The 15,794-nt window shown below is 48.6% G+C and overlaps 5 protein-coding genes across 5 annotated transcripts; 1 reads left to right on the top strand and 4 right to left on the bottom strand.

The window, feature by feature from the left end:
• Positions 1-403: 403 nt before the first annotated feature.
• Positions 404-1,600, top strand: N7459_010115 (uncharacterized protein; the record flags this gene model as incomplete). Its single annotated transcript, XM_056949283.1, has 1 exon — positions 404-1,600. One exon carries the CDS (start codon positions 404-406, stop codon positions 1,598-1,600), a length of 1,197 nt encoding a protein of 398 aa, XP_056795216.1.
• A 515-nt stretch (positions 1,601-2,115) lies between these two features.
• Positions 2,116-4,446, bottom strand: N7459_010114 (glycoside hydrolase family 95 protein; the record flags this gene model as incomplete). The annotated part of the gene is made up of 2 exons (XM_056949282.1): positions 2,116-3,183; positions 3,253-4,446. The coding sequence occupies 2 exons, from the start codon at positions 4,444-4,446 to the stop codon at positions 2,116-2,118; spliced, it is 2,262 nt and encodes a 753-aa protein (XP_056795215.1).
• Positions 4,447-5,100: 654 nt separating this feature from the next.
• N7459_010113 (bifunctional terpene synthase/polyprenyl synthetase family protein) lies at positions 5,101-7,430 on the bottom strand (the record flags this gene model as incomplete). Its single annotated transcript, XM_056949281.1, is given in 10 exon segments — positions 5,101-5,418; positions 5,474-5,555; positions 5,607-5,673; positions 5,733-5,877; positions 5,896-5,998; positions 6,045-6,199; positions 6,254-6,920; positions 6,979-7,259; positions 7,277-7,323; positions 7,385-7,430. 10 exon segments carry the CDS (start codon positions 7,428-7,430, stop codon positions 5,101-5,103), a joined length of 1,911 nt encoding a protein of 636 aa, XP_056795214.1.
• Positions 7,431-9,558: 2,128 nt separating this feature from the next.
• On the bottom strand, positions 9,559-11,321 carry N7459_010112 (uncharacterized protein; the record flags this gene model as incomplete). The annotated part of the gene is made up of 8 exons (XM_056949280.1): positions 9,559-9,980; positions 10,044-10,076; positions 10,156-10,360; positions 10,409-10,717; positions 10,763-10,822; positions 10,892-11,108; positions 11,172-11,218; positions 11,274-11,321. The coding sequence occupies 8 exons, from the start codon at positions 11,319-11,321 to the stop codon at positions 9,559-9,561; spliced, it is 1,341 nt and encodes a 446-aa protein (XP_056795213.1).
• Positions 11,322-14,291: 2,970 nt separating this feature from the next.
• On the bottom strand, positions 14,292-14,588 carry N7459_010111 (uncharacterized protein; the record flags this gene model as incomplete). Its single annotated transcript, XM_056949279.1, has 2 exons — positions 14,292-14,389; positions 14,471-14,588. The coding sequence occupies 2 exons, from the start codon at positions 14,586-14,588 to the stop codon at positions 14,292-14,294; spliced, it is 216 nt and encodes a 71-aa protein (XP_056795212.1).
• Positions 14,589-15,794: the final 1,206 nt, after the last annotated feature.

Raw genomic sequence — 15,794 nt, 5'->3', positions numbered from 1 at the left:
CAAGGCAGCGACAGCGAGCCCTCAAGTTGCCTGAATGTAGCATAGGAATTACTTGCTACAGAGTAGTTTATTCTCGGTATGATTCCTCGGCCTGACTGGGCTTATGTAATTTTAAAAGAGCCTATGTTGCAATAATTGGCCGGTTGGAGTAGTTGGTTATCTCGTATCCGGTGCTGCCTATGAATTACGCGATGCGGTTTAGCGTTCCCGTTGCGGTTTAGTGTGCCCAGCTGGCCATTACGCGCTCTCCCGATCCGCTCCCGAACTTGCCTAGTAGATCTATCAACAAATCGATCCTGAATCTGTTGAGTCGAGTTTAACGCTGTCAAATTCGCGTCTATTCATCATCAGGCCTTGTGCTCTCCGCAACATTTGACGTACGATCCACCAGTCTCAACCCAGCATGGCTTCGCGGCGCGAGTTCAATAGCAGCGATGAATCAGCTTACTCTGGAGCCTCGTCCATCGCGCGCGACGCTAGAATTGCTCGTCTCTACTTCGAGGCAACAGAGCTTGGACTCATGCCGGCCTCAACCATTCTCCAACGATCGCTCAGCCTGAAATCTGTCATCTCGACAACTTCTTCCTTCAGCCGCCGCTTTCGAAGTGCGCGTTTTCGCCCCGATCTGCAAAAAATCAATCAAATCGGTAGTGGTCTGCAAGGAGCCGTCTTCGAAGTGGTTGGACAGGCTCTCGTTATCAAGAAAGAAAGTCCTGGAAATGAAGCACTGTCCTCGAATCTCCGGCATGAATTCACAATCCACTGCGACGTCTCGGCCGCATTCGATCAATACGAGAACGCAACTCATAGCCATGTCCACGTTCCCAAACCTCACGAGTTCATCTCGAAAACACAAAACCACACGTTCTGGGATGAAGTCGTTCCGAAAATGCCCCAGGCCTACCGCACACGCGGGGACGTCGTCAAAATGGAACGGATTCTTCCATTGCCCAAGGTCGTACGAAAAGCCCTCATTACTCATTTCTATGGCCGCGATCGGAATATTGACACCTCTGACATAGAATCCTTTCTCAATGAGCCTAACAACAAGCACTGCCTCGCCCGAGTCTATTTGGGCCAGACCGTCGGTCCGATGAATCTTGATACCTCAGCCCCGCTCAGAAATTTACCTCTCTACCTCGGGTTCATGGAGCAACTTGGCCTCGATACCCTCACGCTTGCGAATGAAATGGGCAAAGCATATGCAACCTTACACTGGGGAGCCGGCGTTAATGGCGATGATGTGGAGTTCGTGCTTGGCACATCGACTGCAGAGGCTCCGAGGGCTCTTGTGAAGCCGCCGGACTTCCAGCACCGCGCCGTTGGACTCTATCTCTTGGATTTCGGGCAATGCGAGGCGTTTGACTTGACGCAGGATTGTGATGTCGTTTACCAGGCCTTTAAAGGGGCTATGGTAACAGGTGATAACCAGCGGTTTATCCCGCATTACTCAAGGAGCCCGAAATTATTCGCGGCCTTCAAGAAGGGATACATTGAGGCAGGTAATGCCATTCTGTCCAGCAAGCAGCTGAACGAAAAGTTCAGCATGGAAGACTTCATGCAAGAATACGAGGAATATGCGGAGGATTTCCTGTATTAGCTTACTGAACGTGTATTCGAGGATACAGTCGCTCACGAAGAGAAGTAAAGCACGAATCGCAAGTCCGTTTGTTAGTCTCCATGCTTCTGTTGAATGGAGAATCATCTGCCTCCCAGTGTTTTGCCTTTGCTTCAAGTCGACGCTATTCATATTACCCTTAGCTCTGTCGAATTGAAATCTCATTCAAGCCACTTGCATTAGAACCAGGTCTGAGGTATCATATCTACAGCGTCTTTTCCAAGGGACCGAGTCGTCCATTCTCGAGGGGATATGCTTGCCGCTCAATGTCGGACGTACTAGCTGGAGATGTAGACCATAGCTATTTGGCCTGTGATAGCTGACTGGGTGCAACGAGAAGGAGGACCCTGAAAACAGTCATAGTTACGACGGAAGGGAATGACACGCATTAGGCGGTTCAGCGTTGACAGTTAAGACAACGATCGATCCAATGGGGAGGAGATCAAGGCAACGATGTAACCTGCGAATACTCGTTACCTCGATTACAATCTTAAACCTCACATCTCAGTTCCCTGCATATTAACCATCCTTAACTGTCGACCCCTCCCACGCACAGTGGCATTCCGAACCATCCCATGCTCATCCCAAGAGAACTCCACACTCCCCCCACCACGCAACCTCAATCCACGCACAGAACCACCAACCCAAGACGCCGGAATCGCAGGGCCCAGCAACACAGTATGAACAGAATCATCGCCATTTGCCTGTGGCAAATCCCTCACAAGGATCGCAGTGACAGCAGCAACCAGCCCAAAATTGGCATCTATCTGAAACGGCCCGTTATGTCCCGAGTACTGCGAGAAGCCGTTGGCCGCTATATTCTCGCTGATGCTGAATCGGAGTTCAAAGTTTGCGCGTTCGGTATTGTTTAACCGCGCCCAGCATGCTGAACGCCAGACTTTCTCCCATCCTGAGTCGGCGTCGCTGCCTTTGCCGTCGCCGCGGGAGCAGAGCATTGTTTCTACGGCTGAGGCGATGCTTTGATTGAGGCTGTCTTTGGCGACGCTGTATCCGGGATACCAGCCCGTGAGGCCGCTGAGGTGTCGATGGGTGTCGTTTTTGATGTCGATGTCGAGTTTCCATTCTTGTAGTTGGCCCCAGGAGCCGATGTGGACACCCTTGTCTAGACGAGAGAGAGTCTGCTGCACTCTTTGGTAGAACCCTTGATCATCATCGCCGCTCACGGACCACGTTGCTAGGACTCTGTCTAGGAGTTCCCAGATCTGCTGCTGGTGATGCGAGCAGCCGAAAGTGGTGGGGCCATGCTCGGGTGAATTGCACGGGTTAACGACCAGTGTGCCATCGTTGAAGTACCGATCTTCCTGAAGCTGGTCCAGCCAGAAAAGGGCTTCGCCTTTGAGCAACGGATACCCTTGGCGACGATACCACTCTATATCATCGGAGTACTCAAACCAGTCCGGAATGTGGAGAGCCATCCATGTACCGGCAAGAGGGTAGTCTGCCCACGTAGCATCATTCTTCATCCCCGTATAGCCGAAGATATTGATCTCATCGTGTATGACCCACGACCCGTTCGGCGCGCCGTACAAAAGGTGTGCGGTCTCCTGGCCGTACGGTACCCAGGTTTACTCCATGAAGTCCCATAGAGATTGCTGCAGAGAACCTAGGCCAACCCGGGGCGCGGCCCAGTAGTTCATTTGGAGATTGATATTGGCGTGGTAGTCGGCGCTCCAGGCTGGGTATTGTGATGCTGCCCACCGTCCTTGGAGATTGGCTGGTAGTGACTCCTCGCGGGATGAAGAGATCAGTAGGTAGCGTCCGTAGTCAACCAGAAGTGATTCCAAAAACGGGTCGCCTTTGTCCAGGTCATAGTTGGCGATCAGCTCAGCCGTTTCAACTACCGCAGAGTCTGCGGTGTCCGGTAGGTCAAGAGCGAATGTGTTGAAAAGGCTTTGGTAGTCGGTGACGTGGCGGGATAGGAGCGTTTTGAACGAACGAGACGCAGCTGCAGAGATGGTCTGCCTTACGGCAGGAGTTGGGTCATCGCCACGGAACGAGAAGCCAGCTGCTTCGTTGCCTTTGGTCTGGTCGTAGTCTGATCCAGCGGCTATGACAATTGTCGCACTGGTAGCTTTGGGTTGATTGGGTAAAAGAAGATGGCTCCCTTGGCATCGGACAACGCTGAGTTGGACTGGCTGAATCATTCCAGTGAACCTCATTCCCGGATTAGTGAGTTGGCCGGTTAGAGACAGTTGTCCATGATGACATGTCTGATTCAACAAGTCGGCGTCCAAGAAATCATTCTGTAGACCGAACGTGACTGTTGGAAGCGACGAGTTGGACACGATCCGATATACACAAACATGATCCGGCTGCGAGCAGAAGATAGAAGTATTAAAGACTTGGCCATTACTCAAGTACGCGACTGAGTGTGTGCCAGAACTGAGGTCCAGCCCGCGAAAGTAATAAGAGTAGTCGCTCACTCCATCAATATCGACCGTAAAATTTGCAAGCGGGGTGTAAGAACCGTAGGAATAGATCGGACTGAGTAGCGCGGAAACATTGCCCTCGCCATTTTGGAAGATGTAATCACGAATCCCAGGCAGAAAATGTGATCGGTCCTCGGCAGGGTTACCGCCAGAATAGCTGGAGTTTTCAAAAGGCCCGCCGGTCCAAAGACTGTCCAGGTTGATGTTTATGCGTTCCGACCCGGGTTCGCCGGCTTGCAAGAGGCCGAGTCGTCCATTTCCTAGGGGGTATGCATGTCGCTCGATGTCGGATGCGCTGGCTGGAGATTTAGACCAGAGCCATTTGGCCTGTGATAGATGGCTGGCTGCAATGAGGAGGAGGGTCTTGAGGGCAGTCATAGTCACTCAGGGTAATGGCACGTACCGAGTGATTCAGCATCGACGGGCGAGACCGTTTCAGTATATAATCTGAAACGGAGGCGAGATGGAGAAGACAATGTAACCTAACTAAAGAGATTAGCTGATCTGCATGAGCTTGCACGCCAATTACCCGCAATGGCCAGGGACACTAGACCCCGCGCGGGTGATTTTGCGGGATAAACCCTTCCATCAATCATCACAATCCACGGGAGCGACGTGCAGTGACAATCTCAGGTCACTCCCTGTGGTCATATAATGGGTGCGATCTCGTCCTCGCGTACGGAAGGGCTTCTACCGAGGCGGTTGTGGATGGAACCAATGGTCTAAAAGATGCAGGGAGCTGTCGACGGGGAAGATACTGGACCTCTGGAGGGACACGATGGGCCCGACCAGCTGCTAGGTGCAAAGAGCCGGGGCACTTCATGTGCGTGGTGGATAGAGGGCAGCACACGGGAGAGTTTGTGAGGTTGAAAGTGTTGTCGATTCATTGGGAGGCGGTTTCGGCATGCCGGGCAGTCACCAGCCCGGCATGCCGAGAGCGTCCGTCCAAAGACAGAGACAGTCTTCACATGAATTGGACACCAACTCATCCATTATTTACACATGAGCTTCGGACTCCAAATAACTAGATCCTCAAACAAGCAACTTCCTCACCAACAACCTCATAACCCAATTCTCACACCCATTCCCCTTCTCAGCCTGTTCCAGATTCCCATTAATATCCGATTCAAGGCGCTTCAACGTATGAAGTGTATGCTTCACACTCCCAGCTTGGTGCAGATGCTCCAGGATCATCTTCTTGTGTTCTACTGATAAGGAACCAGAAAATCTTCTTTCCTGGATAATGCCGCGTAATACAAGGTGGGATGGATTAGAGTGCCAGGCGTGAACGAGTGGGAAGGAGAATTTTCCTTCGTCTAGGTTTTCGCAGAAGCCTTTTCCACTTGTGTACTGTATCATAATAGGTGAGAATGTACTTGGTCGATGGGGTAAGCAGGTTTCTTACCTCGTCGCTCATCCGGTTCATATAGTCGTCGCGAACTTGGAAGTACTTTCCAAGATGGACCATAAGATCACCAGGAATGGCCCTGTATGGTTCTGTTAGAGGTCTGCACACTGACCAGGTTCGACAAGCTCACCTCTTGTGTGTCGATGCGGCGCATTGTGACATTAATCGTGCGAGTAGCCTGAACAAACCACCGGTTTCTGCACATGACATGGTAAATATCTCAAAGGCGCATCAAATAGAACACGAATAAACGTACTCTGGCTGATCATGTCAAGATATTCATCTTCACTAGGACACTCGCCCTGCCGTGTCCAGTACAAGTCAAAGCTCTGGCCAATGAAGAGGTTTCGCAACTCTTCTAACAAGATAGCCGTGCACTGTGGATCCTCAAGCTTGCAGACCTCTTGCATCGCATCAACCAGCAGATAATTTGCACAGTTGATGGTTTGCGGAGAGCCGAAGATTGTATGAGCGGCTGGTTGTCCACGTCGAAGCGGCGAGGAATCCTCGATGTCGTCCAACCTGGGGGCATGAGCCGGACGTCCCTGCTATGAGGGGACTGACTTACAGCAGAGAGGAACTATGAAGTTTCTGAGCAATGGATTTGATGACTTTCACTGTTCGCTCCGGAAGCACCAGCCAGACGTTCATTGCATCAATCAGCGCTTCGCGGACCCCTTTAGAAGGGAGAGAGCGCATATAGTCGAACGGTGCAAGCAGATGCTACGTCGAGTCAGCCATGCAGTAATGGTGCGCTGGGGATAAGGGAACACAGACCTGATCGCCAAGCTGGATTTGTCCTTTAGAAGTGGGACTTCCGAGCGTGTAATCGAAGGATGAAACCGAAGACGCGCTGGAGTATCTGGACTCGGGTGTCCCGACGGATGATCGAGAGCTAGCGCTGGCCTCTGAATCGTATTCGTGCGCTTCGCGAGCCCCAAGGCCTTCCTTTGTGGAAAGGACGCCATTGCTTCGCTCCTTGGTTTCCATGGAGCTCTCCAAACGCTCAGTTGCATCAGGGTAGAGTTCAGGATGATATCGCGGGCATCGGAGACTCCAGGCAATATTTCCGGGAATCTGATATGCCAAAGCCTTCAGATACCTCGCCAATTTGGGGGAACATCGCTCCTTGTCCGCGACGAATTCGTTCATCTGTGACTGGAAATCCTTCTCATACTTGCGCACAACCTGGCGAGTTTTCTCCTTCGCCTCGGCAATGGACAGGCCCTGCCAATTCATGAAAAGCCACACTGCATTTGTTATGGTGGACTTCTCGTGTGAAGTGTCTGCCTGTTGAAACTCCTTCCACTCAATATCGAATGAGTAATAGTCGTTGGCCAGTCCAAGAGCTGCGAAGCATGGTTTCGTAATCGGGGCGAGGATCTTTTCTTCCTCCTTTGTCAACAGAATACCCATACCCCAGCGCATCACGGTGTCCACGAATCTAAACAGGTGTCAGATTTTCAGATTTTGATTTCACGGCACGCGTTTGACAGACTCACGGAGCACCAGTGTCAATGATTCGATAGTCAACGTAGTCCTCGATGTTATCGAATATGCACGTCTTGTCGTGTGTCGCTGTCGTTTCGACCATTTCTTTCCAAGCTTCAATCACAACATTTGCACAGGTAGCATCGACCGAAAGAAGCTCCAGCAACATCTTGGATTGAATTTGTTTCGTCCCAGTGGTCGATCGCACAGTGCGGTATTCCGTTTCGTCCAGAACGAGGTTATCTGTATTCACGTCCAACTGGAACTCGTCAGCTCGAGATGCAAGAGCTGTCTGGAATGGACACTTACTGTTGCTTTGGCTGCTGACTCGAGCACATTGTCGTACAAGAACGCGTCTAGAGAAGCGTTAGCTCGTATCCAGGGGGGTTTACTCAAGAAAGATCAAAAAATCCTCACATTCGAAGATATAAGAAACCAGGGCAAGCCGTTCGGGCTTGCACATGGGCAGGACGACAGATGCAAAATGCCCCTCATAGGGATTGCAGTTCCCCCACCGCTCGATGGGCCCTATATACCTGCTCCAGTCCTCGCGGCAGCGGAGGGACCCCTCGTTCGCGTTTTGTTCGTGCTTGTGTCGTCGCAGTTCGTACCCATGGCAGAGTCCGTCAATGTCAGACGCGTCTCGTGCCACGCAAACTGAAAGCTTATTTGCTTCAGATTGGAGACTGGGTGAATCCATGCTTCCTGATGTGATGTCGTGCAAGAGGAGGTAGCTTGGTCACTCCGTGGTGAAGTCGAACTGCCGTGTTTTGTAAGGTCTCTCAGGACTGGGGAAGTAGTCTGCACTACCACACACGAGCATGCCCTGCGATAAACATGACTTCATCTCTCCCGTCTTGAAGGACTCCGTCACTCTGGGCCGCGTGTGGTGGGTCATAACGATGTAGATCGAGCTCGAGCGATGACTATCCAAATGACAACACGCGCATTGCCTGTCGCGACAAAATTTCTGAATCTCGGCAGTTGCTGATATCATAGCTACCTGGCAAGGCAATTGTTAGGTAGTTCATAATGACGATTCACGTATGAATGCGTTATTGTATGCGATTTGAGAGGACCTGATAGTGGCATGTTCGAATGCTGGATAACCGATCGGGCCGTGCGCGTCCCACCAGTTTGTTCCAAGTTTCGGGGCCTTTCGGGTTCATCAGATATCATCAATTTTGGAATTCGAATCTTGAGATCGTCAGTCTCGATTGGACGGGGTTTTTTTTGCAGCCCCTGAAAATGGACGTGCATGAATCTTGGTTCCGATCGCGATGAGTTCAAGCAATGAGGTCAGGGATCGAGAGATGTAGGACCGGAAGCCAACTGAAGCTGTTTCTGGAGGGCGAGGTATGAGGGGTGCCTTCTAGAGTCGGGGCGTATGATCGAAAAATGATCACCGGGGAGCGACAAAGCACCCGGGAAGACGCCTTGGGCGGAAGCAGGGTTAACCACGTTATCATCTGTTCCGGAATACACAGAAAACGGGATTGGACATAAATGAGGTGCGACTTGTGTAGCAAATACAACCTGGCGTATAACAGTCGCCTGGACTTTAGTTATTTCAGCATTGAGAGGGCGGAGCTGACGTTCTTGTGGGTGATTCCAAAGAACCCGCCGGCGAAGACTTAAGCCCAGCTCAAAGCCGTTATTGGGACAGGCGAACAGAATAATGCGGCGGATGCGGGACAGGTCCATTCCACGACCTTCGCTTAGCATGCTAGACAAGTACTGCTGGATAATCAATCCGCCCTGGCTGTGGCATACCACCACCAGACGATCTAAGTTCCCGGTCACAGTGTCGAGGAACCCCCTCAAACTATCGGCCACGGTCGCTAGTGTGGGTAATCGACGCAGCGGGGACCACGGCTGGAATATCGAATCGGAATATTTAAAGCGAAAACGGTCGGTCACGAAACTGAGTGTGGGATCAGAGACTAAAAGGGAGTCGAAACAGATCATTGTAGTAACCAGCAATCGTCTGACTAGCAGGGACAGCTTGCTGCCATGCTCTGTGCCCAGCGGTCTGGATCTGGGTGGTTCGAAATCTCCATTCTCCTAACCCAGAAGGTAGTGTTCTTCCAACTAGGCGTAGGATAGAATTACTGGCACGATTCCAGTAATCCGTTAAGCTTGGCAAATTCGCGAGGTAACGTATCATCTCGGACAAGCCATATGTCGAGTCAAGATACACTTTTCTCGCAAGGGGCTTTCGTTCCTGCTGATTCTGGAGAGGATTGTGTAGAACTGCTTAGAACTGTATCTATTACCGTGAGGTTCAAGGGGGCTTTATGCTGAACGAGCGGCAAACCCGACAATAGTAAATCCCTTGTGATCAATCTCAGTCGCTGATCTTCCATGAAGATCTCCTGAAGGTAGATTATAACGGCGGTAAGAGTGCATATCAAGCTCAATGCTCCGGTTTGCCAGGAAGTGCATGCAGACAGAGGTTAGGACTGGGGCATCAATGTGGTGCCTTGTCCTGGAAACCTCAACACAATGAGGGGGTTAGGGTAAATAAAATTCTCCATCCATTCATCCACAATAACAGGAGTAAACAAATGTGGTTAAGGAAAAATTCCGCCTCAATTACTTAGCTGGGTAATATTAATTGTAACAGGGCTGCCACTGATGACAGGGACGCGCTGCACTTCAAGGAAATCCAAAAACTGCAGGAGGGGCGCCCTCCTACGCCACCACCACTTATCGACGACAAATCGATACCCGTCCTGGACACGATACAAGAAGAACCTTTCCCGTTCCCCCAGACGATACGTACCAGCTCCAACCCAGCCAGCCGCATTGACACCAAGTAAGCCCCCGGTATACACGTTCCTAAATCCAAGACTATCACTGTCAGTTGTTTCGACCCTCCATTTCTGCGAGTCATCGTTATTTCGAGGTCTCAGCTTCACATCTCCATTGGGGTTCAGAACTGTTAGGACGTCTTCGTCAGTAATGGAAAAGCGGTAAATTCTTCCAGATTCAAGTGGAGTGTTTGGTGGACCTAAGTATTTTTATTGTCAGCCCGTAAACTCAAAAAGTTCCGCGATCGCCAAGCGAGACATACTCAGTTGTGCTGCTAGCGGGGGCGTTCTCAGGGCTACAGGAGCCAGTTAGTGGAATAGGTTAGTGAAATAGCCAAGGATACATAATGAGACAGTTAATGACGGTCGCGTTACCCTCGATAATTCTCTTTTCCCTCATCCAATTGACCCTGATTCTCTCAGGTGCAGCCTCAGTCATTCTTCTAATATAGTACAGCACTGCCTGATAGTCTTTATTCAATCGGGAACTGAATTTGACCATGCTGATGTGATCTCTATGTATAACGACCGGCAGCGCATTCTCAGCTTCCGGACCAACAGCGGATTCTCTTGGCACAATCTACTCCCTTCAGCTTTATTCCATGTATCAGCGCACGCAACAACTTACCATAATCTCTCTGCCTATGATCCAAGTGGTAAACTGTTCGTAGGCATATATGGTCTCGAAATCATTGCTGATCTGGCCATATTGCATAAGCTGAAGCTGGAGCCAAGACGAGCCTTGTCGAAGGTCTTGGAGTAGCCGGTCACTAGTAGATACAAACAGAGATGCGATCCTGGCTAAGATCTTGGCGAAGGATGCACCAGGACTGCCTTGGTGAGGTGTTCCCATAAAGATGATGCCGTATATTGATATCCTGATCGATCTTCGGTGCTCAAGAGTGAGTTGTCGAGCAGAATCCGAGTGAAGGAGGGCCTGCACCTGTCAGCGAATAGGCCTCTCATAAGGGAACATCCATACACTTTTCACAACAATCCCACCCAGGCTGTGCGCGATGAAGATGATTGGGCGTTCATTTGCCTAGTCAATTCTATTAACAGGTTTCTGTGCATATTTTTGTGAACTCTGTACATTTGTGCTCGTTCTCACCCTGCAAAGATCGGACACCAAATTTGCTGCGTGATTGTGGATATATTGGCAGCTGACTTTAGAGTCACTAGTATTTGCATCGTAACCCCAACTAAATATCCGGGCGTTAGGAAGATCTTCAGGGAGAAGACCACGTAGCCAGTTAATGCCATTGTCGCCATTGCCCGCCGTCCATGTTGTTTCTCGATGGCCGTTCAGGCCGTGGACGGCGACGATGCTGAGACCTGATTAGTACAGTCGTACAAGAAAAACAGTTAACTTGAAAGCGAAGCACACATACTCTATAACCGGGTTGGTCCCCTCGGCCAGAACTTGCAAACCCTGCGCCTAATTTAAAATATTAGAGCTAATATAGATGAGAAGAATAGGAAGTAACATTTACCTTGGTTTCATAGTTGGACGACCTGGGTTTGAATAGCCCCCATATCATTTTGGCAACGAAGTAGGAACTAGTTAAAGGCTGTTATAGGCTCTCTGTGCGCTTGCGATGGCTCGTCTCTACTTTCGGATAATTATAGAGCCTATAAAACCGGAAGCAAGAAGCAGGCTTTATGTAGAATTATCGGCCATCATACGAGCTGAAAACCTGCACGCTGTGGCTTGCTGGCTGCACCTTGGCTAGATGCTTCCAGTCTCTATCTCTTAAGGTAAAAACGCAATTTTAGGTGTTTTGTGTGAAGCCCATGACTTAGCATAGCTAAGCTCCTTCAACTCAAAAGTTAAGTGATGGCGTGGTTATCATAGACAATCGTTGTTCTACCTCAGAGCGTTTCTCGGGTCGCGGCCCACTCAGCTCTTTCGTTTTCGACTGATTACCCACAGATGATTAAGACCGGTCTAGGTCGTGGTGATCTCTGTAGACGTCACCATTTCCCTTTGTCTAGAACCTCAACTGCTCAGATTTTTAGCTTGTGACGGAAAGGCTCAATCATTCTGAGCTTGTCAAACATAGAGTCAACTTGACTGAAATTGTGGCCAACAGCATATTCCGCACTTTAGTAGGAGGGAGCTATTAGGTAGGTAGGTAGGTAGGTAGTCTTCATTTACCCTGACCCCTCGCCGAAGTTGAGACCCTGGGTTGAGGTACAAGTGTGATAATTATTCTCTACCTATGTGAGTAGGGGCAGCTATTTGTAGTCACAGCAGCTGCCTTCTGCCTAGAGTGGTAGTGGCAGCCTAAGGCTGCCACTACTGTATCTATACATCACCTAATCTGGGATCCAACTGCCGAAGCGATATGCAGGCTACAACAACTATATATACCAATGTATGTACATGTAGAGTGTGCCACTCCCTGAAAACGAACTTAGAGCCTCGTCAAGGCTTTCCGTGGCCCAGCCGCCGTTCTCATTGTTAGGCTGCCCCTATGGTGCGCGACTTCGAAATCGCTGTGATGCCTCGGCGAAGTCCAGTACAGCCCCCACTGTCTTGGCTCGCGAGGCAATGTCAACCTTACCTCTCTCACCTTCTCTGGAACCTCCCAACAGAGCCGACACACTGTTAAACGCATCACCTGCCTTCCTCCGTAATTCCCGACGCAATTGGGAAAACACCGCTATCAGTGGCTAGCCTTTTTGATCAGACGCTCCGATCGCCTGGGTCGAGAAGAAATCAAACGCTTCGATCGCCTAAGCCTAGGCGGGATATCTTTGACGTATAAGAATTTGCGCTTTATTAGGCCCCTTTCAGAGGCGCCGAAGTGTCGTTCCTAACTATCGAGGCGTATATTAGTCAGATCGGTCGGACCCTAAGTGATAGCGTCGCTACTAGTAAGAGTAGTCTTAAGTACGCTGTGAAATACTATAGGTTCTACTTTTAAGATACTGCCTTTAGTTATACCTTTCTCGCTTTCTAATAACTATTAATAGAGTAGCTAGAAAGGATAACTTCTCTATATTTACCTCTTTTATATATTATATAGTATCTATAAATTACGATTTTATAACTATAGAAATTCTCCCTTTCTTAGAGGATACTCTTAGCTAGGACTTCTAAATATATATTTAATTAAGTATAGTCTAAAACTAAGTAATTAAGGACTTAAAGCTATAAGTTATTAGATATAGGTTATTTAGTTAGTATAGGGATAGATAGTAGATAGATATATATATTCTCTTTTACTAGATTAGGGAGGTATTTATTGATTAAATTCTCCTATTTAGGTATAGTTATAATTATAGTGTTAGTATTAGAAATAAACTAGCCTATCTTATTATTATATTAATCTTTATTAATATAGATTATAATAGGATTAAAAGCTGAGCTTAATAGAGTAGGTTTATTTTTAACCACTATAGGATTAGCCGCTATACCTAGCTTAGGATAACTTTTAGAGTTATAAACGACTACTTTAGGCTATTCCTATATACAAGAAGGCTGACTGCCTAGGAAGGATATCGTCAGCAGCAGGTACTCCATGTCTCTCGGGGGCATTGGCTGAATTCGATGAAATCGAGTCTCTGCTTTGCCAGGGAAGAAGATTGAAGCATTGCTAGATACAGAGAGGTGCTCGGGATAACTATGAGATAAATTGTATCGAGAGAAGATGTGCCTAGGGTAGTGTCAAAGGAAAGGCTAAACAGTGGCTTGTTGTGACGAAGGTCGTGCGTAGTCCATTACAGTGACCGTCATTGTCTTCACTGTCGAACACCAGAAGAATAAACTCCCTCTCGAACTTATCGAGGCCATAAGTAGATTGCAACGCACCAGATGGGTGCAGCGGATCGGGACGAATAAACTTATCGATATGTATCCTTTTGGCTCGGCGAGCCATTTCCTTATACAAAAGATACACTACAATCTGCCTTGGAGGATGAGGGTACGATGAGGACGAAGAAGTGGAGACCATATTACGGACGATATCACTAGGCTTATTGAGGACAACTATTGATGTTTTTATTTCGGCTTGTCGGGGTTACAACCAAATAAGCTAACACCACAAAGCTTACACAAATTGAGGCCATCTATATCATCGGATAAAAGGGGAGGAAACTAAACCTGGTGTTTATGGCAGGGTTAGGCCAAGAGCTGGTAATGGCAAGCAGGAGACAGTTCCATGCACTCTTTGCGCATGGTTCAGCAGTGCCTCCTTTGACACCAGCTTTTCCCCGCAAATAGTGCACTCAGAGCGCACGTCATTTTGGAACAGCTTGATGTGCTTGTTGACGAAGTGTCGGCTGAGGGACCCAGGATTCTTGTACATCCTCAGGCGTTCACTTTCTGGCAGTCTAAGATTGCCAAGACAAGTAAAGCAGATCCTTGGTCTCTCTTCGGGGGATTTAACGCAAACTGACGCGATTACCTCAGAAAACGTATCGTCACCCTTATCTGAAGACGTTGACTTCCGCCTTTTAGGGACGGAGTCTGGCGGTGAGACATCGACAACATTGGCGGGGCGTTTTTAGGCGCCACGAGGCCGCGAGGGAGCACCCTCTTCCGCATCACAGACGGCAATCACTGCATTGATTGCAGCAATTCGGCGTTCGTATTCTTTCTTGACTGTCGTACCCGGCATAGTCAGGATGCTATCGATAAGCGTCATATGCTACGGTGTCATATAGCCGGTACGTTGTAGCGCACCCATGACTTCTTCGTCAACAACCTTTCCAGAAAGTTGCCGCTCGCTATCGACCACAGGCTGCTCGTTCTTGTACCGCTCCAGGTTTTGAAGAATCAAGCGGTGCTTTTGCCGTCCCATCTCGTTTCTTAACTGCCTCACTGAAAGATCATACTGCTCTTCTGCGCGATGATATTTCTGGCGTAACTCGAAGCACGAAAGAATGGTTGACACTGATACTATTTTACTTTGAGAGCAAGTCACCCTTTGGAAAGCCAGGCCGGGGGTTGGGGGAGTTGCTGGAGAGCGAGGGAGGACGGCCGGTCGGAGGCCATGGTGGTCGATATTTATCCTAAGCCTGCATTAAGACGATCCGCCGACCTGAAGCAAATCGGTTTATGCGTTTTCTCCTTCTCTTTGTGCTGCTAAATATGTTGTTTCGAAACTGAGAGGGGAAACAAATGAACAGAACTCAAACCAGCTATCTATCGCATGTAAAAGATCATTCTGGAGTGAGAGAAACCTGTTACAATATTTCTATACATGTATAAGTCTATAACTGTGTTGTTGTGTTTTCCGGCCTCTCTCAAGGCTTCTACTTCTACTTGCTAATTTTAATTTCTCATTGTTGCTCTAAAAACCCATAATCGGCCGGATGGTGTAGTTGGTGATCACGTGTCGTTAACACCGACAAGGTCCTGGGATCGAACCCCAGTCTGGTCAGATTTCTTTTTTGTCCACTTGCACACCCTGTCAAGCGATTTAATAAGGCCAATTTGTTGATTTCTTGTCATATAAGGTCCTGATATCTTTTGTGAAAGGAATTTTACTCCTTTTCCACGAAATCTCTTTATGCTATATTTAAAGCAGCACCGCTGGTGCTGAGATTGCAATATTTTTACGTGAATTTGTACTGGAGTAGATATTGATCGTGGCTCTTGTATATCGCCTATAATCCAATCTTCTACGGCGGTAACTGGTCTCAAAATTTCTTTGCAAGACGTAAGTGTCAAATATATATACTATGGTGCTTAGATAGATAGTGCTTATAGCTGTTAAGTGAGGGGAATATATAGATATAACCGGGAATATCATATTGGTAACCAGGCTTATTGAAGAACAAAGGTAATTTATAAGTCCGGAAATACATCTAGAGTGCGTCCTTTCGAGAATAGTGGAATTCTTTCGCTACCGCGAGAAGTTCTAGACGCGCTAAGTATACCAGGTATTAAATGTTACGGACCTAGCGTCAGCAACACGCTAAGGCATGAAAATAGAGAAACGATGACCAATCAACTTGGAAGTCACGTGGGGAAACCTTCAGGCTGCAATCTAAACGAACAGCAG

This window comes from Penicillium hispanicum (genome assembly GCF_028827665.1).
Source record: "Penicillium hispanicum strain IBT 35686 chromosome Unknown utg000009l_segment0_segment0, whole genome shotgun sequence".
In the NCBI taxonomy this organism is placed as follows: Eukaryota; Fungi; Ascomycota; class Eurotiomycetes; order Eurotiales; family Aspergillaceae; genus Penicillium; species Penicillium hispanicum.
Note: the sequence above shows the minus strand (reverse complement) of the source record. Positions and strands in the feature narration are given on the sequence as shown.